The following is a 22,900-nucleotide window of genomic DNA, read 5'->3' as shown; positions in this document are numbered from 1 at the left end:
GACACAAAAAATCCTTTAATGCACTGCTAGCAGTGGTTTATCCTGCTTATACCATGGTCATTTGTCAAATAAAAGCTGTTCATTCCGATCAGACGGGTGAAAATGACTCATTTGAACTAATTTCTTCAGTTCATTTTAAAGGTTGATCAAACTGACAGGAAATACCGTGCATTAAACAGTTTTAATGTACACCTTCCAGTCGCACAGAATTTAGTATTTAAACAGAACATAGTATAAGAATTTAATTCATTATTTTCCATTAAGTGTCAGAATAAAAGTTTATTTTTTACAATAGAACAAATAAAGAAAAATGTAAGGATTATCAAATGAAAAGTGTAACAGATGTTTGTTTTTTTGGTGAAATAAATATGCACAGGCTAGAAATGCCGGAAGGGCGATTTTTCTGCAGTTTTTCATTACCTTTGTTTCACATTAATATTCAAACAACTATCAAAAACTATGCATTATTTGAAAGCTAATGTTGTGAACTTGCAAGCAATACAATGCTCAAAAACAGGGCTGCTTGTTAATGATATTTGATTTTAAAGATATCATTGAATTTTCACAGAATGTTTTACAGGGTTTTCACAGACTGAGTCACAATTAAAAGTGCTTTGAACCTGCGTTGGTGGCTAGATTAAATATTTAATCCTTTGATAAAGTTGAATTGATGTGACACAGTTCTTCATTCAACTTTGAGCAAACACGAGTGATGTGTTTTATAAACGTTAAATATAAAAAACGGTACACGGTACATCTGGCTACAATATAAACCCACACAAACACACATTGCTGTGAATGTTCACATTATGGTGTACAGATGATGAAGTCTTAGAACACAAGAAAGCAGTTCATCCTGTTTCAGCACACTTGTGGGGGTCATGAGGGGTTGTTTAGAGCCTCTGATGACAGATCGGCTTCTAATGACCCCGCTGGGGCCGCTGGCACGACTTCAGGACCACTGTAGAGCTGAAGCGACCAGCCGGAGAAACACACCATATGCTGCAGACCGCCGCTCCAAATGCCTCCTCAGCTGTCTGAGGACACTACGCTACCAAAAATACACCGAAAATCTGTGTGTCCCGCCTGCCTCACACCGCCTCTAATGGAGCGGATGAAACAACGTCTGCTGGTCAATCTGTCTGTCTCGCTCGCTCACCGCTTCTCCATCTCTTTGTTTGTTTGCTTCACCTTTCGTCTGCCCAGTTTGATCTGTCTGTTATCTTCAGCTCTTATCTGTCAGTCTCAGCTGTCTGAGGTTTATCTTCAGCTACGACACTGATGACTGAAGCCCTCACACTGTACATTTACACATAAACATCAGTGTGTGTCTGTCACGAGAGCTTTAAACCCGACCCGAGAGCTTCATTAAACTACAGCAGAGCGTCTGTGGGTGGATTTTTATTTTCGGACATTCGTTTTCTTTTTTTTTGCTTGGTGTCTGTGAGAAAGGCTTACCGAAGTCGGCCAGTTTGAGTTCTCCCGTCTCACTGATGAGCAGGTTTTGAGGTTTCAGGTCTCGGTGAAGGATGTGCCGTTGATGGATGTAGGACAGACCTCGCAGTAGCTGGAAGAGGAACAGCTGCGGACACAGAAAACAGATTCCATCAAAAGAAGAAAACCTCTTGTATCATCTGCAGACATCAGGCACAGATATATATATCATTTAAACCCAGATTACCAGAATTCATCAAACACGGATTCTTCATTTAGGGATGTTACTTATTCTCATCTTCCGTACATAAATCTACAGCCATATATGTTCTATATATTATAAGGTGTCTATTCTAACCTCAATACATTTTGGGTTTGTTGGACAGCTGGAGTGAAGAATCGATGCACACAAACACATTTGAAGCAAACGCCAAAACCCACTTAACACCTCAAGCGTGAGCCCTTGAAGAAATCTAAATACCCTCTCTGACAAATGACAACTCTCACAGTTTCAGCCAATTAACTGAAGCACAAAAGCGAGGAGTCCAATCAGAGAACGACACTGAGGTCAGAGGTGAAGTATTCTACAGTCCAGACGGGGGGTTGTGTGTTTGCTCATTTACGTAACACATCTCTCACGGCCCTCCCGTCTCGTTATCAGACACACAATTTGTGGCGCAATATCATATTCACAATATATTTACAATGATTTTACCTGTTATGTTGGTAAATATATATCATACAGTATCTCACAGAAGAAAGTTCACCCCTCACATTTGAGTAAATATTTGATTATATCTTTTCATGTGACAACACTGAAGACATGACACTGTGCTTCAATGTAAAGTAGTGAGTGTACAGCTGTGTGTACAAACAAACGAAAACAGAGGCAATTTCAAAAAGTTACACTTTGAGACCCATTTTCAAAAGTGTCCATGTAGACGGACAGCCAAAACGTATAAAACTTGTGTAAACGGCCTTATTATAAATATACTACAAAAAATTTCAGAAATTGGTTTTGAACTTTTAACACGTACATAAATACGTAAATAAATCACAAATATTAAATATTGAAATATGCAATATTATGGATATTATAAGCTATTTTGTTTAACTATATCTCTTATGTGTATACAGTATGTGAATGAGTGAGAGAGAGATTTAACAAAACCTTTATGATAAAAAACATCTATCATATACACAATACAACCCTCTATTACCATACACAAACAAATAAGATGACTTAAAAATCATAAAGTATGGGTAAAAATCCATTCACCCTCAAAAACAGAACACAGAACCTCATTACAAGACTAAATACATTAAAAAGAAGCAAGATCATTAACAGATTTATAATAATAAATATAAACCCAAACTCTTGATTTCACCAGATTGGAAAACAAGACTACCAAATTCTGACATCATTCTGTTCTATTTTCTTTTTCCTACTAACATAAATGGCTTTGCTTGGCCCAACACAAAATCCAAAAGTTGACAAAGAAATCTTTCTTTCCTCACATATTTGAAGCCCAAAAGAAATGTCTCAGAAGAAAACATCTCATTACAACTCTACAAACTCACCTACAATCAAGAATACCGGTTCCAACAATTAAAAAAAACATTTTTTTTCTTTGACAGAGCAAAAGGGACATAGAGAAGCAACATCATGGTTTAAAACTGAAATGAACCTCCATTGTAAATCACCTGCTCTTTTGGTCAACGGTGGTTTATATAAGGATAGGCTCACTCAGGCTTTGTTCTCTGATCTTAATAACATAACGCCAGGGAGAATCAGCTTTTCCATTCTACCCGTTTTGCTAAAAGCTAAAACACAAGCCTTACACAAAGATTTACCAGTACTTAAAAAAAAGAATTGGCACACAGAGATTTAGTATTTTCGAAAAAGAGGGAAGGAAAACCCCTCTAAATTCACAGACAAAAAAACAAGGAAATGAGTCTTTAGAATTAGGAACACAGGAACCTGCACAAAAATCAGTTAACAAGTTGTATTAAGAACAGCTTTCCAATTCATCTGCAGCTGAGCAGACAAGCCAATTGACCTTGTTCTCAAGTGTTGAGCCAATGCCGCTTCAATCTTAAAGTTCGTCCCCAAAATGTCCAATCATTGACTCAGAGTAATAATATTGTGTTCCAACCGCAGTCTGCTCAGTCCAGGAAAAGAAAACCTGTCCATTAGATCCAAACAAGAGCCAAACATTAAAGGTTCCTCTAGTCACCAAAAACATGAGATGAGTTTTAATAGCATAAACCTTCCATGACCGACACACCATTCTAACACACGTCTGCTAATGACAGTATTTATGAGATTCATTCATCCTCTTCATTATAAGACCTCCTCAATAAATCACATCTGAATATGATGTCATAAGCGCTGTGTCAGAGTCATGAATATCATCAACACTTCTTCTGATCTTGAGATTTGTGCCTGACCACATTGCAACCACCTAGAAACGGCTTAGCAACCAAACAGTACAGAACATCCTAGCCGTACACATACATCAACATCACATCACACGATCAATCACAAGAAATATGCTGAAGAGTTCCCTTTCTGTCGGTCTCTCGACGTTGTGTCGAGAACGACAGATGGGGTTCGCCCTTGAGAACCAATCAACTCTGACTACTATAGAAAAGGCCAATGAAATTTGGCGAATGCAATTTGCATGCCGGGCTCCGCCCCCGGAAATCCGGTATAAAAGGAGGCCGGCGTGCAGCATTCACTTACCTTTTGTTCTTCAGAGCCATCGCTCATGAGTACAACTCAGGATTCAATCCTCTACAACTACACGCTGGTGCTACGACGTGTTACAGCGGATCGTCCCTTCCTGCAGCGACCTTCCCCTGGGCGTCTCGGCGGTTCCGGAGGTGTTAGAGATTTTTTCTAAAAGTCCTTTTCAGGACTGACTGAGCATTCTCCAGCGCGGCATGTCCCGCTGTTCTCTTGGGTGCGGCACCCTCATCGAGGAGGGGGATGGACACGATCGCTGCATTAGGTGTCTGGGCGTCCAGCACACTGAAGCAGCGTTCGTTGACACATCTGCCTGCACTGCGGGCAGATTGTCATTCAGAAGTTGCGGTCACGGGTGGCTGTCTTCCTACGGGAACCAGCCACCATTTTGTCTGCTACCCGGGCTGTGACATCTGTGGCTACGGCCCCGATGACCACCCACGTTAGCAGCGTTAGTGATACGGGGAACTCTGCGAACGTAAACCCGCCAGCCAAGTGCTCACGGGCCGATCGCACCCCGATTCGCTCTTCTGAACGTTCCCCAACCGGCGGTGGCATACCGTCCGGATCCTCACGCACACACTCGGAAACGATATGTGACGTAGATGAGATGTCGCTCGCAGCATCGGAGGGAGACTGGCATCCGACTCTGCCGAATCCAAACTCCACCCCCAGCGGTCGAGTTCAGGAGGAAGCAGAAGTGATGTCATCCGTGCTAACCCGGGGATACGTGGTTCCCGAGGTCGGTGCGCGGTGCAAACCGCGCCCACCCCGGGTGCCATGTTTTTCCCGGAGGTGCATGAGGAGCTGTGTAAAACTTGGAACGCTTCACTCACGGACCGTTCCAGTGAAACCAGCTCCGGCTCCCTTACTTCCCTCGATGGTGAGGCAGCCAAGGACTGCGTCGAGATCCCCCGGGTGGAACGTCCGCCTGCGGTGCACCTGTGCCGCGGACGGCTACCACCTGGGGGGGGATCGACCACTCCTACCGTCCAAAGCACGTAAGACTTCGGCATCACTGGTGTCGAAAGCTTGCGATGTTGCGGGCCAGGCTGCCTCCTCTCTCTATGCCTTGGCCATCCTGGAGGTCCGCCAGGCCAGGGCGTTGAGAGGGCTCCACGAGGGTAAGGCCGACCCGGGTATAATGCAGGATCTCCGTGCCACCGCTGACAGCGCTCTACGGGCGACTAAGGCGGCGGCACGGGCCCTGGGTCGGACGATGTCCACGGTAGTGGTCCAGGAGAGACACCCCCGGCTATACCTTGTGCAGAAGAGTGACAGCAAGGAAGTCCGCTTTCTTGATGCACTCATCTCGCAGGGTGGGTTGTTGGTAACACCGTCGAGGACTGCGCTCAGCAGTTTTTTGACGGCGAAGCAGACAGTGGCAATTAACCACATTTTTTTCACGCCGCGACTCGGCCGCCTACAGGCCTCCGAGATCTCACGTGACGTCTGCTTCCCTGCAACCCAGGACCCTTTCGACATCGGCTCCGGTTCCTGTGCCCCCACAGGCGGCACCCCGGAAGCAGAGGTCGAGGGGGAAACCTCCACCCCGTCAGCAACCTCCTCGCGAGAAGGGACACTGACGGGAAGACCCCAGGGAGAACAACATCGGGCCCGAACCCTCACAGCCACGGCTCTGATCGGTCGGTACGGGACGACTCCTGCCTCGTCACCAAAGCCGGGCCCTTGTTAGGGCTTGGCGCCCACTTACTCACTGAGTTTTCTGTTCTCCCCGGGTTTACTTGCAGCCGATCGCACACTCCACTGGACTGTGCTCGGCGAACCGACCTCACACCCTGGCGAGGCGTGAGGTCGTACACATACGACAGCCGTCACCACTCTCAAACCGACAGTGCGTGCCGTTGTCCCGCCAGGCAGGTCAGCAGGCGGAGCAAAAACCTTCCCTCCGGGGACTCCCCGCGACATGGTTAGCTCCGCCAGCCGACGAACCACCCCCCGTGGGAATGATGAAGCAGACCGTCCCCTTGGTCACCCTGTCACAGTCCCTGGGAGCTCGAGAGCTGCCCACACTGTCTCGCTGGCTAATGAGGGCGGACCGTCTTGGTTACTCGATCCAGTTCGCCAGAGACTCACCCAAGTTTCGGGGCATCATCTCTCCCTCTGTCAGAGGCAGGGACGCCTCCGTACTTCGGGTAGAGGTCACCACCCTTCTGGCAAAACAGGCATCGAGTTCGTCCCTCAAAACCAAGATGTTCAGTGGGTCACCACCCGCACTTCATCGTTCCCAAGAAAGACGGCGGGTTGCCCCCAAAGGCTGCGTACCCTGAACAGAGCACCTTCACAAGCTGCCATTCAGGGTGCTCACACAGAGGCGCGTCCTGACATCTATGAGGTGTCAGGATTGGTTCGTGGCAATCGACCTGAAGGACGCTTACTTTCATGTCTCGATCCTCCTCGACACCGGCCGTTCCCACGGTTCGCGTGCGAGAGGCGGGCATATCAGTACAGAGTCCTCCCTTTCGGTCTGTCCCTGACCGCCCTTTCTCCCTGAGAGGAAGGCGAGCGGGTACTAAACTATCTCAGCGACTGGCCTATCTTGGCACACTCGCGAGATCTGTTATGTACACAAAGGGACCTGGTGCTCCGGCACCTAGGTCGATTGGGACTCCAGGTCAACCAAGAGAGGGGCAAGCTCTCCCCAGTGCAGAGCATCCTCTTTCTCGGTATGGAACTCAGCTCTGTCACCATGTCGGCACACCTGTCCGCAGTTGTGCCCAACCAGTGTTGAACTGTCTGAAATGAACATTTTAGGCAGACAGCGGTCCCCCTGAAACAATTCAGAGGCTCCTGGGACACATGGCGTCCTCGCGGGTTAATACCCCTCGAGTTGATGCACATGACACCGCTCCAACATTGGTTTCAGAGTCGAGTTCCGAGGAGAGCGTGGCACACCGGCAGCAGGCGCATGGTGATGCCGCCCTGCTGCCGACGCACCATAACCCCTAGTCTTTATGACTTTTTCGACGGACTCAGGTCCCTCTGAGCAGGTTATGAGGCAGGTCGTGGTGACGACTGAAGTCTCCCTGCAGGGGTGCGGTGTAGTGTGCAACGGGCACGCAGGTGGGGTGTTGGACGAACCCCCGCCTGCGCTGGCATATCAATTGCCAAGAGTTGTGGGCTATGCTACTTGCACTGAGCAGGCTACGGCCTCTCGTGCGAGACATGCACGTGCTGTTCCGAGGACAGCACTATAGCTGTAGCGAATACAGATCGTCAGGGTGGCGTTCGCACACAGCAGCTAAACACAACTTGCTCGACGCCTCCTCCGGTGGAGTCAACAGGTGACTCGTTCCCTGCAGGCCACACACCCCGGGCAAACTGAACTAGACAGCCGACGTGCTTTCTCGCCAGTTTATGCCTCGTGGAGAGTGGCGACTCCACCCCCGTGCAGTCCAGCTCATTTGGAGGCTGTTCGGGTAGGCCCAGGTAAAACCTGTTCACCTCCCGTAACACCACCATTTGCCCGCTTGATAGTCCCTGCCCTCGGCACGGATATCCTTGCGCACAGCTGGCCGCGGGATGGGCGGAAGCACACCTTCCCCCCCCCAGGAGCCTTCTTGTACAGACTCTGTGCAAGGTCAGGGAGCAGGAGCACCAAGTGTTATTGGTTACACCACACCGGTCTAACCGCACTTGGCCTCAGAGCCGATGCTCTGGACAGCGACTCCCCCTGAACCATTCCCCTGACAGAGGACCTGCTCTCTCAGGGGAAGGACACGTTCTGGCATCCCAGATCAGACCTCTGGAACACCCATGTCTGGTCTCTAGACGGGACGAGAAGATCCTAAGATGGCTACTCCCCCTATACGGCTGAGACCATCACCCAGGCTAGGGCCCCATCTACTAGGCGGTTACACGCCTCTAGACGGTGCCTCTTCTCGTCCTGGTGTCTTTCTCAACGAGAAAGACCCACTGAGGTGCTTGATCAGGATTGTGTTCCCCTCCTCACGAGACTGGAGACTAACATCTCCCTTCCACACTGAAAGTGTATGTAGTCGCTATTGCCACTCATCACGACTCAGTCGGTGGAAAGTTTCTAGGGCAACACGACCTGGTCACCAGGTTCCTAAGCAGCGAGAGGGCGGAATCCGCCTCATCTCCGCTCCATACCCTCTTGGGACCCTAAGTGGTCCTGGGGAGCCTCAGGGCCCCCCAAAGAGCCCCTCGGAGGTTCCGATCTTCCTCATAGAGTAAGACGGCCCTCCTGACGGCGCTCACTTCCTTCAAGAGGGTAGGGGACCACCGAGCATCCTCCGTGTCCCTGGATTGCCTTAAACTCGGCCCTGGAAACTCTCACGTTATCTTGAGACCCAGGCCCGGATGCGTGCCCAAGAAGTTCCCACTACTCCCTCCGGGGCCAAGTGGTGAACTTGCAGGCGCTCCCCATAGGGGAGGAAGACCCAACCCGATTAGTGTTGTGTCCAGAACGTACTGGACCGCACGCAGAGCTCTGAAGCTCTGACCAGCTCCGTGTCTGTAGGAGGACAGCAGAAGGGGAAGGCTGTCTCCAAACAGAGGCTGGCGCACTGGGTCGTGGACGCCGTTACGACGGCATTCCGATCTCAGAATCTCCCATGCCCATTGGCAGTGAGGGCTCACTCCACACGGAGTTTAGCCACCTCCTGGACACTGGCAGAAGCGCCTCTCTAGCAGACATCTGTAGAGCTGCGGGTTGGGCTATGCCCAAACACCTTCGCAAGGGTTAACAACCTTCGCGTAAACCCGGTGTCAGCCCACGTCCTGCGTGGCGACATGTAGGACTGGCATCCGGGGGGGCGTATGCCTGCGAAAGCACCTTTCCACCCTCTAACAGGTTGGGTCAGTGTGCTATTTACCTTTTCTTCTTACCCGAACACATCGCTAAGAAACTGGTACCTCACCAGCCTCCCTTCTTACCCAGACACTGGTTAAGAATAGGCATTCCATCCATCACCAAACAAGCACCCCCTGGGGGCTGGCTGGGCAGAGCAGCCTTCCCCCTTAGGCCGGGATACCATGTGAGCTATCACAGATAGCTCTAACCGGACCTAGTCCTACCGGACGTCTGTAACACCCCCTCCGTGGGCTGTTCCGTCTGATGTATCCTCATGAGAATGGTTCCCACTCCTGGTAACCCATGAGCTTCCCCAGGTGGGCCTCCACCTCGCGGTTAACTACTCAGTCCGCACGTTCCATGCGTTCTCCTCCAAGGACGAGACCATACCTATATCCACCATATTCCTCCCCACGGGTAGGAGGTGGCCTCTGTAGCGCTTCTCTGATTAAGAGTCGCGCTTACCCGGTGTAAACTGATCTGGACGGCCTCTCGCCTATAGAGAGCTAAGGCCCCGTCCGTGAAAGTTACCGGTCAGGGCTGTACCCATCTTTCTCCAAGAAAGCTCTGGAACCCCCCGACCACCACACTGGAAGGTTACAGTCTCACGAAAGCTTCGAGATGACACGCCCAGGCTTGTTACCGTCGCTTCGCTAGAGATTGTGACGCGATACAGCGTTGTGGCGTTTTCCATAGGCAACCCCATCTGTCGTTCTCGACACAACGTCGAGAGACCGACAGAAAGGGAACGTCTTGGTTACGTATGTAACCTCAGTTCCCTGATGGAGGGAACGAGACGTTGTGTCCCTTATGCCACGAACACGTATCGTATTCTGCTGCAGTTTGAGAGGTCTCAGGCTCTTCAGAACAAAGGTAAGTGAATGCTGCACGCCGGCCTCCTTTTATACCGGATTTCCGGGGGCGGAGCCCGGCATGCAAATTGCATTCGCCAAATTTCATTGGCCTTTTCTATAGTAGTCAGAGTTGATTGGTTCTCAAGGGCGAACCCCATCTGTCGTTCTCGACACAACGTCTCGTTCCCTCCATCAGGGAACTGAGGTTACATACGTAACCAAGACGTTTCACATGGAGAACACACAACGCTTTAGCTCCTGCGCTTTCAAATCTGACATCCCACCATTTCTCTTCCTGTGGATTTATTTTATAAACCAAATGAAGTAAATGTTTAAGTAAATGTGTGAGTTTCTCTCAGAGTGTAGACTGACTACACTAGCGTAATGTACTGACAAGCAGCCGACACAACGGGACGTGAATCTTCTCTCTTATGAAACACAGAAAGTGTCTGATGAGCGATGACCAAAAAAAAGCACTAATACTTCTTTAACACCTCATAAACCCCCCAAAAAGACCAAAGTGTGTGTTACCATGATTTAAAAAGAGTAACACAAAGCTTTGAGCCACAATAAAATAACATATAAATAAAATATACAGTGTAAGTGGATATCCTGCAAACACTGCATTAGAGCTGAAGTCTTACAGTAACGTCAAAAGAGATCAACTCTAATGTCAGGAAGACATTCGGTCTTTGGTTTTAATGAGGCGTGTCGATGATCCATCAGCAGCACACCTGCTCCACAGCTCAATGTCTTCACTCTCTGTGAGAGACTCAAACCACACTTACATCAAAAACATCTCTCTCTTTATTTCCCCTTTAAACATTTGGCTAGAAAAGCATCTAGATTTGGGAAAATCAATGGCAGATATTACAATTAAGCCGCATAGATTTACCTCAAAATTCCCATAATGCACCTCTGTGGTCAGAACCACCTGGCTTTGAACCAGATTGGTTTTAGTTTCTTAGCTACAGTACACTGGTCTGTAAACCAAATTCTGAAAGCAAAAATCATCCTCTCATTAAATAATGTGTGATGTGTGAAGAAGCAACAAACACTATGGACTGACCTCAACTGATCTGAATGGAACAGCTGAAAGTGACGGACCTTTGACATCATTGCTCTGTCACTCATGCTACGCCATTGTTGTTGTTTTACAAACTGCTCCTTTAATGTCATTCGATCTTTGAGACAGAGCATGTTTTTTCACCACATTTACTTTAATAAAAGCACACTTCATGTTGATAATGGAAGAGTTGTTGTGGTGTTAATTCACTCTTTTCTCTGGAGGTGACAGCCGGCTGTCATTATTCATTTATTCATGTAACGGGTCTCATTAAAGCCACCTCACACATCACGTGAATCAACACAAGCACACAGTCCTTCTGGCATTATAACAAGAACATGGATGAGATGTGATTATTTCTAGCGTAAACGCAGCATATGTACAGGAGCTCTGGGGTTGGACAGCAGCCCAGAATGAAGGGTCTGGTCAGGGACGTGCACCTCCCTCTCTCTCCTCACTTCATCTCTCTGACGCTTGACCAGTAATTACATTAACAGCCAACGCCGCCGGTGTTCTCTTTGAAATGATAATTCCCTACAACCCGCCACACACAATCTAACGACTTCATGAGCTCCAGCAGTGAATGAAGAACACACATAAATCAGGTGACCGAGGTAATGGATGACATTAAACTCTACACTTCCTGTCTATGGCAGATCATCTCCACTTGAGTGTGTGTTCTGGACTGTTTGAAGTCGAGAGCATCACAAAACAACAGGACGATCGAGACACCTTTGATGTTCAGATCAGCGGAAAGGAACATTGAGCAGCGATCGGGTTTATAAGAACATTCGGTCTGAACTCAAAACAAATCCTGCAAAAAGATTCATCTGCGCACCTACACAAACATCTGTACATTTATCTTTTAACAGATGTTTTATGTGAAGTAAAAGATAATGTAAACCAGGTTCTGTGTGTTTGAGGTCTTCAGAAGCAAAACACACAGCATTTGTGAGTGAAAAAATTGTTCCAAAAATAATACTACAGTATATAGGAAAAAACATAAAGACCGTTGAAACTCATTGGTTCTTGCATGTCTCCTGGCATTAAAAATCCCATAAGTAGTCACGGGACATCACATACAAGCAGCACTGCTTGTTAAAAAACTCTAAATATGAATGGTGCTTTTTGGAGCTTTATCATTTCAAGTCCCATATAAGATTCACAGATTGAATTGAAACTATATGTCCGTGTTTGACTGAAGGAACAACATCATAATAATTTAAGAATACATAAGAAATTAATAAGTGTTGAGAGAATTTGAGCGATTCCTCAGTTTTAGGTGAACTATCCCTTTAAACCTTAAACCCGTTCTTGTCATTTAAAGTGAACTTAACTTAACATGCTTTCGTTCATATGTAAAAGAGTGCCGAATATGAACAACTTGAATCTAATTGGACAATATCTGTCCAAGTGCTTCATTTCAAGCATCTGTAGACCAAAGTAACATCATCCTTCTGTCATTATTTACTCATTTTCATATTAAACCCACACAACAACACACTGTAAAAAATTGCTGTAGATTCTAAAGAAAAAATTCTACTGAAATTTATTGTTTTATCATTTTACTGTAATTCGCAATGCATTATGGGTCAAAAAGAGTATAACAGTTGTTAACAGTATATTTCCCTGTCAACTGTAAACTGATTTACAGCTAAGAGGTGTTTTCACTGTAGTTCATATGGTTTTACAACAATTAACTGTGATGTGGCATTATGGGATGGCGCGGGCTAAGATTTGAAAACTGGTGGACTGGAGCAGGGCAAGAAGAGTTGAAGATAAAAGGCACTATTTTCTCAATTTTTGGTAAGTTAACTTAATTTTACGTCCATAAATATTACAATCTAATGTATTACTTAATGCTGTTTTAGCGATTCATATTTTGAACAGATGTCAGATGCTATTTATTTTATCGACTTGTTAACAACTGTGTGTTATCAGGACATTTAGTGAGATGCAAAAGTGTTTGATTCCAATATTTTTGTCTGTCGAAACGTTACGTTTATTTAGTAAAGGAATGTGTCTTTAACTTTAAATTTCAGGCGAGTCATAGAATCGCGAGGGGCGCGCCGTAACAGCGGTTGAGACGACGAAGCTGAACTGTTATAAGGTAAAACCATCGTAAATATGGACGAATGCTGCAGATTGTTACAGTTTTATTCGACTTTGCTCTCAAGAAAGTATATTTACAGCATTTGCAGTTTGGCAGACCAGACAAATCCGATGAAGTGTTGTTGAGACAAAACTAGACGCACGTGCAGTTAGCTTTCTTGACGAAAAACATTAGTAAAGGCTATATGATATTAGCATCGTTAAATGCTGCTATTTTCTCATTTATTTCACCAGTTTTGATTTCTTATTAGCATTTTCAGTTTGGAAGACAAGACATAATTACTGAAGTGCTGTTGAGACAAAACTACATTAAATGTGCACGTGCAGTTAGCTTTGCTGATGATAAACATTAGAATATATGATTTTAACATCGTTGATGCTGCTATTTTCTCATTTATTTCACTAGTTTGGATTTCTTATTGAGAGCATGTAAAACCAGTGTTTAACAAATCCCTTATTCATAACTAAATTCAAAATCATTTTATTTTCTGTTCAAAGTTCCCATAGTTGTCGTCTTCTTAATATTACTTGAACCTAAATCTGAAAGAGAAATGTTTGACTGTAAATTGTGTCAACATGAGAGCAATACCATTGTAGGTTATACTAAGCATATGAAAGGTCACTGTAATGTTCCAAACTGCTGTTTTACCTGTGGTGTACCTGACTGTTCTTGTGCATTTACCAAATTTGCAGCTTTTAAGTCACATCTATATAGAGACCATACAGGTTATCAGAAGTCTCGTAAAGGTGCCAGATTTGACCAAATAGACACAACACTGATTTGCCAGATTGGATATTGTCATTTCACATGTACAACTCTGAATGACTTAATTAGGCATTTAAAAGGCCATATCGATGAGGGAGGGAAATAAAAATCCAAAATCTTTAAATTACTTAATACATTTTGCCTGTTGTATTTTAGCATACATTTTTATAAAGTGTTTCTTATATTTGTTATTTTTATGAAATTCTCACTGCAACCCAGTGGATGCTGAGTATTGAGGGTCAAGTTGTTATGAATCCACACCCCAATTTTATGGCTGGATTTGCTGCTTTGTTTGCAATTTACTACAACTTTAATCTGGTGTACCGGCACGAGGCACCCTGCACACTTGAATTTGTTTACAGGTAACAGTTAACTTAAATATAAATGTGTATATGTTAAAGGATTAGTTAAATTTCCCAAAAATTTTATTTCTTTCAGTAATTAACTACTGACCTAATTTTCGTAACACAAATGAAGATTTTTTTTTTTAGGTTTCTGAACCCCACATAGAAAGAAAAATAATTGCAACTTTCAAGGTCCAGAAAGGCAGTTAAGACATTGTTAAAATAGCCCATGTGACTTCAGTGGATAAACCGTAATGTTATGAAGCCACGATAATACTTTTTGTGTGCAAAAAAACCCCAAATAACGACTTTATTCAACAATCTCTTCTATGTCAGTCTCTGGCGCTGTTAATGTAAACACAGTGCAGCGATTCCAGGTGCTACGTTAGAACAAAAAGTATTCTCATCACTTCATAACATTAAGGTTGATCCACTGGAGTTACATAGACTATTTTAATGATGTTTTTACTACCTCTCTGGGTCTTGAAAGTTGTAATGGTGGTGTGGTCTATGTGTGGTTCAGAAACCTCTCTGATTTCATCAAAAACATATTAATGTGTGTTCCTGAAAATTAATGAAGGTCAGTAGATAATTAATTACGGAAATGTAATTTTGGGGTGAACTAACCCTTTATAAAACATGCTTATTGTAAAGTGGTATGTTTTCATTAGTCTGCACATGATCCTAAAGCTTCTGCTTGTGTTTTTCTGACTGATTTTTGTGCAGATGTTTTCTTGGAATCAACCCATCCTCTGGTACCAAGACCGACAGAAAAAGTGGAAGGAGATCAGAGAAGAAGAACAACACTGTCAATCCTCATGTGTCTACTCTTCTCAGAAGGCTAATGGACTTTCAATGGTTGAACATGTGAGTTGTCAAATGTGTATATGTATGAAAACATTTTTACATGAGGAGATGTCTATAAAATGACACTTAATTCTTTGTATAATCTTGTTCAGTTAAAATAGTTAAAATGTTTTTATAGGGAATGATGTCAATCAGACTGTAATCATTTTTGTTGTTTTTCACAAATATTTAAACAAAAAGAAGAAATGTGAGTTTTAACAAGAGATGTGACTTAACCATAATGCCACTCTGTTGATTGAGCTTTTAGTTCACCCCAAAATGGAAATTCCTTCATCATTCTGTTTACTAACCCTCAATTTGTTCCAAACCTGAATGAGTTTCTTTCTTCCGTTGAACACAAAAGAAGATATTTTGAAAAATGTTGGTAATCAAACAGTTGATGGCAGCCATTTAATTTCAGCTGTGTAGTTACCAAAATTCTTTACAATATCATCTTTTGTGTTCAACAGAAGAAAGAAACTCATACAGGTTTGGAACAAATTGAGGGTGAGTAAACAGAAAGATGACAGAATTTTCATTTTTGGATGAACTTTCCCTTTAACTTTAATTGAACCCAGAATCTTGCTATTAAGTCTCACAAGTTATTTGGAGTCATTATGTGACTGATATGGAAAAGATTTTCTGTACTTGAAAAAGTAAAATTGTTACCAGTCTTGCAGTAATTTGCTTATTATTTTAATATATATTTTTCTACAACAGCTTTGACTTTGTGTTTGTTTTTTAAATGTTTTCTTTTAATTAAATTAAATGTTTTAATGCATTTACATCAACATAATGGTAAATAATAGAAAACAGTTTACTGTTACAATGATTCTTTTCAGCTTTTTAAATGTTAAACTATTACAGCATCTTCTTGAATATTGGGGGTATTTACAGGATTCTATTGGCAACTTTATCGCCAGGTAAATACTGTACTTTAGTGAAATTACAAAATATTGCTGTAAAATATATATACAGGATTTTATGGGCAACTTTATTGCCAGGTAAATACTGTACATTAGTGAAATTACAAAATATTGCTGTAAAATAAAATACAAGTTTAATTCAATGTTACTGTAAAAAATACTACAAATAACTGTATTTCATATACAACAAATAACTGTAAATTGCTTTACAGTATTACACTGTAATAAATTTTACAGTAATTACCAACATTTTTACAGGACTTTATTGGCAACTTTTTTGCCAGTAAATTCCTGTAAATTCTACAGGAAATTTTTTACAGTGCACTTTACACATCTGTCAACATCCAAAAAGGACAAAATAATAGTCCAAAAAGATATTAAGATAAGATTGACCACTCGCTTTTGTTGACCATTAACTAGGCGTTATCACACTCATTCTCTCTCTCTTCCCTCTCTCTCTCGCTCTCTCTCTCTCGCTCTCTCAGGCTGTCATCAATGATGAATTCGTTTGAATTTCAATAAGGCAGTAAACATGATAAATACTTCATTATATAAATCCACAGTGGCATAAACCTGATGAATTACATAAGCAACATGCGTTCACCTCCTCACCGCGGCCTCATTCTCTCAATCTCTCCTCTCATAAACTCTCTGACACACTCTCACATCACACATCTCACCGTTCTCTTTCACAGCTTACGTTTATCAACACTCTGAATACCAGATGTGCACACACAACTCAAAAGTTATTCATGACCCGACAGAGGAAGAAACTTGTGGTCAGTTTATCAGACAGAACAGAACATTTAAAAACATGGATGAGACAAACACGTGAATGTCTTCAAAGCCCCACAGAGATTCAGTTTATGAGGCAGTGGTTCTGTCAGGACAATTGTTAGTGATGTTTTGACTGACACATGAAAGCGACAAAGAAGAACCACAGATCAGAAGGTGTTTGATATAGAAAACCACAGTACATTAAATGTGTTGTGTCAAAGAGCTCAGGGGATCATCTGAACACTCAATCACACTTACAAATGTAATAAAAACGTCGTCATTGTGAGTAGATGTTCTTGAAAATCTTTATGTTGTGTATACATATTAGATTGTTTTATTAAGATGAATCAAACATCTCTGCTGTTCTTTATCATTTCATTGAGTACATTGAACAGCTTTAATACACACAAGCTTGTGGTCATCATTCTCCTCTCATTCATCAGACAAATAAACATGCTGTACTTTACTTGAACCTTATTTGGCTGAATGATTCCATAAAGAACCTTTAACTCATTCCCCGCCAGCCTCTTTAAAAAAAAATCGCTAGCCTACACCAGCGTTTTTTAACACTTTCACCAAAATTGAATGGCTCACAGTAAATTTTCTGTAAACAATATATGGACAAAGAACTGAGTCTCAGCTTTTAAACAAAAGAAACCGTATTCTTCTATCTTCATTTGTTCGTTTTTTATCATCCCGTAGATATTAAACATCTTCAGAACCTTTCTGTTGCAGAAAAGTAGAGAATAAAGGGATCCCTGGGTATAGAGAGATGTATGGCTTAATATATCAACAATGACTTTATAAATGTGAAGTAAAGTGATCATTCATAAACTTTGAATACAAATATTTTATCTCTGAGGCCGCCATTTTTTTGCATCCAAATACTTGAGTGGTTGCACTTGCAATCTAAACCCGTTCTCTTAACGCTACGGCATACGCGTGTTCCATAGATCTAAATATATATCAGTAAAATATGAGACGTCAAACTAGGAGATACACAGGGACAGTAAGTGGCGGTGTGTCCTCTTGACAAAAGCCAGCCTGCCTGCCATAAAACAAGAACACGTTCAGTTCGTCTGTTCAAGGTAAATACATACATTAAATCACTGCTTTAAACAGCTAAGACTATTTAAGAAATCATCCACTACTATCTTTTTCTTTATTCATTATGAGAATATACTGTTTTTTATTCTGGATTAGACGCAAATGTCAGCGTCTGTCAGATAATGACCGAAAGAAAAGAGAGAGAAAGAGAGAGAGAGAGAGAGAGAGAAGACAGTATCAACACCTCAAAATCTTGATAAAATGCATTTTACAATGATTAAAAAAATATATATTAAATTTGCAATGATATGTTTGTATTGTTTCTGACCAACAATATTAAAATGTATGAAAAAGTGTCTAAATTTCCTATTTATTATTTTAGCATTGTTTAAATATATTTTTTATCTGACCGTATATCTACAGAAAAACTGATTAGTGTGTCTGTGTTCAGTTTGGCTGCCTGTGCGTGCAACCAGATGACATCATCGAAAAAGAAAATGTCGGCCTCCTTAGGTTAAAATGAGCATTACATTAAGGGTTTTTTATGGAAATGAAAATCTTTGATACGTTTCTAACGACAAATGCAATTAGAGTAAGAATATTACAACGTTTTAAGCCATACATCTCTCTATACCCGTGGTTCCTTTTAAAGTTCTTCAAGAGTGTCCTCTGCATGCGTGTCCTTTATTAACCGTGGGCAGCATGAGTCTCTGCAGACCCTGACCACCATTGAAAAATCATTCTGAAAATGTCAAGTGAATCTGCACACGTCTGTCCCGTCTGTCAGTGGACATGAAGTGGGTAAAATGGGTCACATTCTGAACCCGCTCCACTTCTGCTCTACTTCTGACTTTAGCCAGAAAACACTGCAGCTGTCCCTCAAATAACAAAGAGAACAGGCCAGATATCACACTCATTCACTAACACAGCAGTGACAGACAAACACTTACCCTGACATTATCTGGATGAAGACCTCCGGGGTTTTTATCCATGTACTGACACAGATCTGTGTGCTGCACAAAGAGAAAGAAAACACCACAAATCAGACACACACACACACTGATTAAAATATGACTGCAGGTCACTTAGGATAAAAGCATACGTCAAATGTATTAATATAAATGAGCAGACACAGAAAAAATGAGTTGACTTGAACAGTGAAAGATCTGTGTCACACTTAAAATGTTCTCTTTGTAGACAACACACTAGTCTTTAGAACAGAGACAGAGAGAGCCAAGAAATGTGACATTAAAGAGAACAAGATGGGTGTCTTTTTTAACTCTCTTATTCCAAAAAAAATTAATATATGGCCAAATATATTATAATATAAAAAACTAAACATAAAAAAACAACGATTTTATAACTTTTATAACTCTGTTATTCCAAATAAAATAAAATATATGGCCAAATATTTTATAATATAAAAAACTAAACTATAATTAGAAACAGGGTTATTATAGTTAAATTATTAAAACTAAATTAATCTATTAAAAGACTGCTATAAATTGAAGTAAAATCGAACAAGCATCTTAATATTATTTAGAAAACAAACTAAATGAAAATGTGAAATCGTCAGCAATAAAATGAAAAATGTTTAAGCTGATGGACAATAAAATTATAAACTTGAAATAAATCTAAATAAAGTGAAAAGAAATTGAACCTAACTAGAAATTTATAAAAATATTGTATTGTCCGGGTCTCGTCTCACAGTGACAGTAATGTGAATGTCAGGGGTGCGTTTGGCTTCATTGCTCATGTGGTAGTGTGAAAGAACTACCCACAATCCTCTCTTCAGTCTTTAATTCTGCCCACAGACCTGCGGAGTTGATATTTACAAACACCCGCTGCCAGCCACATGCCAGATAAACCTCTTTTCTTTCATGAATAATGCAGTCACACAAGTCTGTCCGTCCGGCGCTTGGGTTTTCTCCCTCTCGTGTCAATCACAATTAACTGCTGGCTGTGGAAAATGAATTGATTTCCTTGTTGTTGCAAAACTCATTGGTTAGCAGCGTCGTGCAGCGCCTACAGAATACACCGCACATTTTCTCCCTGAAATGAGTGTGATGAGATCGCAGCGGTGGTCCCAGATTAATATCAAAAGGAGCATCTCTCGACGGGCCGAGGCTATCACTAGCTAAGCCCTTGTCCAATCTTCATGTTTTGATTGTTTTGCTTTGACGCCCTGCGTGTTAGTTCAGCTCTCATGAATAAACCAAGAGCACCGCTGTGATTTCACACTCATCTCATTTAGCACAAGGATGTAAATTCAAAGGGGAAAATACAGATTAGCCGAGTATGAAAGAGTATGAAATGAGAACCGGTCACCAGAAAATCAAGTCTGCAAGTGAACACAAAATCTTTCCCTACAGCGTTCAAATGAAAGTCAACGACCGGACCACAACACTTCACACAATTATACACAATCCATCAAACACGCAACTTTAACTTGACAATTCACACGGCGGTCAAATCATCATTCAGCACATTTATTGCTAGTACAGGTATCAATAGAGGTTTTGAAACAGGGATGGGTTTTATTGATTCTTATCAAAGCATTTCAAGTATCTTGGTTTTGTTCGCAGGTCAATTAAACTCCAAATCTGACAAAGGTCCTATGAAAGCAGACGACAGACTACAGCCAGTGTGGCCGAGAGCTTTAGATGATCTTGACCTTCATCTTCACACAGACCTCAGAGAAGAACAGAGAACAGCATCATTAACAACACTGACATTTCCAGAGCAGACATTCAGACGCAGACATACAGGACCTTTAAGAAATCTCTGGACAGACGATAAATGAAGTGATTTATTAAAGCGATGCTGGGATGCACCTGCTCACCGTCTCACACACAACACAATTACACAAAAACATGTCTCTCTCTAACACAACCCTTCTTCAAAGATTATTTCACACAAAATCCTGCATGATGTTCTTTCCATAAAACACAAAGATTGTTTTTATTTATAATTCAATGGTTATTAGTTTGTCAATCCAAGATTCAACATTCACTTTAATTCAGTTTCCTGCTTTTTTATGGAAAGCAGTCAAAATACATTTTAGCAGTAGACACATATAAAAATAAGAAATCTATATATTTTGTGCGAGAAAAATAAGATATGCAATATCACAATTTTATTATCACGTTCTGGAAATGTCAAAAAAGTACTGATGTAAACCAAATTATATATTGAGTTCACCTGTTAATGTACTTTTGTTTGATTTACACCAAATAAATAACATTAATATTGGTCATGGCACGTTGAAGGCATGAGGTAAACGTTTCCTAGTTCAGATTAAACACAACCTTCAGTGAGTAAATCAGATTTTCATATAAACACAATGCAGCAAATCATCTGTCTGCGAGTAAGTGTACTTTAGGACCCAGGAGAAACTGCATGACATCTGCTCTCATAGCAGAAGACACAAGCTGAATGGAGTTTCAAACTTGTCATATCACATAATTAAATGAAAAATGATTAGAAATAAACTGTCTGTATAAAAAAAATGTGTGTGTCCGTATGTCCAAATTTTCACAAATGTGCACATTTTGGGATTAAAGTCCTAATTAGTGAAGCACTGTCATCACCAACTCACAGGAGCAGACGTGAATAAACAGTTATGACTGGCGTGATTTTGTTCTGAGTGTCAATACTCCTGATTTACTCTCCTGACATAAATGAACAAAACCCACGTTTCATGTTGCATCTACGGTCTACTCTTGATAACTGGTTGTTGCTGGAGAGGGATTTTCAAGCCCTAACACTGTTAGATTTAACAGTAATAAAATATGCTACGGTAATACAAACCGCTGGACGGGATTATCATGGTAAACCATTAAACCGTTAAACGTTACATCCCCAGTATTAAGATACGTCACATGTAAGAATAACAAACGCTCATTTAGTCTGCAGCTGTAAATAACTTCTCCTTGTGTTTTACATGAGGAAGTCATGTGAGTTTAAATGGACACGTGTAAACGGTGATTGGGGGTGTTTTGCAAGTCTTTAGCTGTTTTTGGGTGTTTAACAATGGATGTTCATGTTTCTAATAAAAAAAAAACACATATATTTCAAGTCTATTGTTCACTGCTGTCCCTATTCTCACAAAACGACTGGATCTCTACCGGTCTATATAAACAAAACGCTCTGATTGGTAAAGCTGACCAGGTCTGTCGTGATTGGTTCCCTGCTTAGAGTGTGTGTGAAGATGTCCCACCCATACCATATCAGCGAGTTTTTAGCAATAAACAGTAACAATGGCGTCAACTTCTCTACATCAGTTAAAAACATGCTGATCGATCGAGGTGTAACGGAGGTCTGCTAGTGCATGTGCAAACGTCAATCTTTGTTAGTGGTCGTGAATTTTTTCCTACTATGGCGAGGGAAATGACACCGGACCGAATGTCGTCATAACGGTTATATTATCACTAATGACAGAAGTTTTGCCTTTTTATATTGGACCCGAGCTGGATAATAAAACAGCAGATAGACTAGAAGACATTTGCCAGCAGGACTTCAGAGGAAGTTTCATAGAAGTGTTTAAGAGGTAAGCGCACACACAGACAATATTGAAACTGAAAAAAAACCAGCAGGCAGCCGCAGTGGCAGAACTGTAACATGGGGCGCGAGCGGCAGAGAGACACAACATTCAGCGCATCACACAGCAGTAATGCTGACTTTACATCTGTGAACACCACTCGCTCGGTTTATAAACAAATACTGAACAACATTGACATGAATATTTCAATAAAGTACAGAAAACAATCACATGATCATAAAACAGAAGACTGATTTGTGTAAGATGTAAGTCTGATACTCACCACATACTCAAAGACCAGCGTCAGAGTCTCTTTAGTGTGAATGATGTCATGAAGCAGGACAATGTTGGAATGCTTCAGACCCTTCAGGAGAGACGCTGGAGAAAAAAAAAGATGAAATATTAAAACAATTACAGCCATAAACACAGACATTAAACTCATGACCTCACACAGTGAACTTCAGCACATCAAACTACACAAAAACAGAAAAAATTGTGTGTGCTCTGTGCTGTATGACTTTCTTTCTTCTGCAGAACACAAAAGAAGATATTTTTAACAACAACACAGAACCCCATTGACTTCCATTGTATGAACACAAAAC

General features: G+C 42.1%; 1 protein-coding gene across 6 annotated transcripts in view; it reads right to left on the bottom strand.

Annotated features, from left to right (window-relative positions):
• The window catches only part of cdk14 (cyclin dependent kinase 14), a 116,096-nt gene that overhangs the window by 46,215 nt on the left and 46,981 nt on the right, over window positions 1–22,900 (bottom strand). For all 6 annotated transcript variants that reach the window (XM_056761725.1, XM_056761726.1, XM_056761730.1 and 3 more), the window contains 3 exons: window positions 22,582–22,676; window positions 18,709–18,771; window positions 1,459–1,582 (listed from right to left, as the gene is read on the bottom strand). In XM_056761725.1, the coding sequence (XP_056617703.1) occupies window positions 1,459–1,582; window positions 18,709–18,771; window positions 22,582–22,676 (282 nt within the window). The remainder of the gene's footprint in view (window positions 1–1,458; window positions 1,583–18,708; window positions 18,772–22,581; window positions 22,677–22,900) is intronic.

This window comes from Triplophysa dalaica, chromosome 12 (genome assembly GCF_015846415.1).
Source record: "Triplophysa dalaica isolate WHDGS20190420 chromosome 12, ASM1584641v1, whole genome shotgun sequence".
NCBI lineage: Eukaryota > Metazoa > Chordata > Actinopteri > Cypriniformes > Nemacheilidae > Triplophysa > Triplophysa dalaica.
Note: the sequence above shows the minus strand (reverse complement) of the source record. Positions and strands in the feature narration are given on the sequence as shown.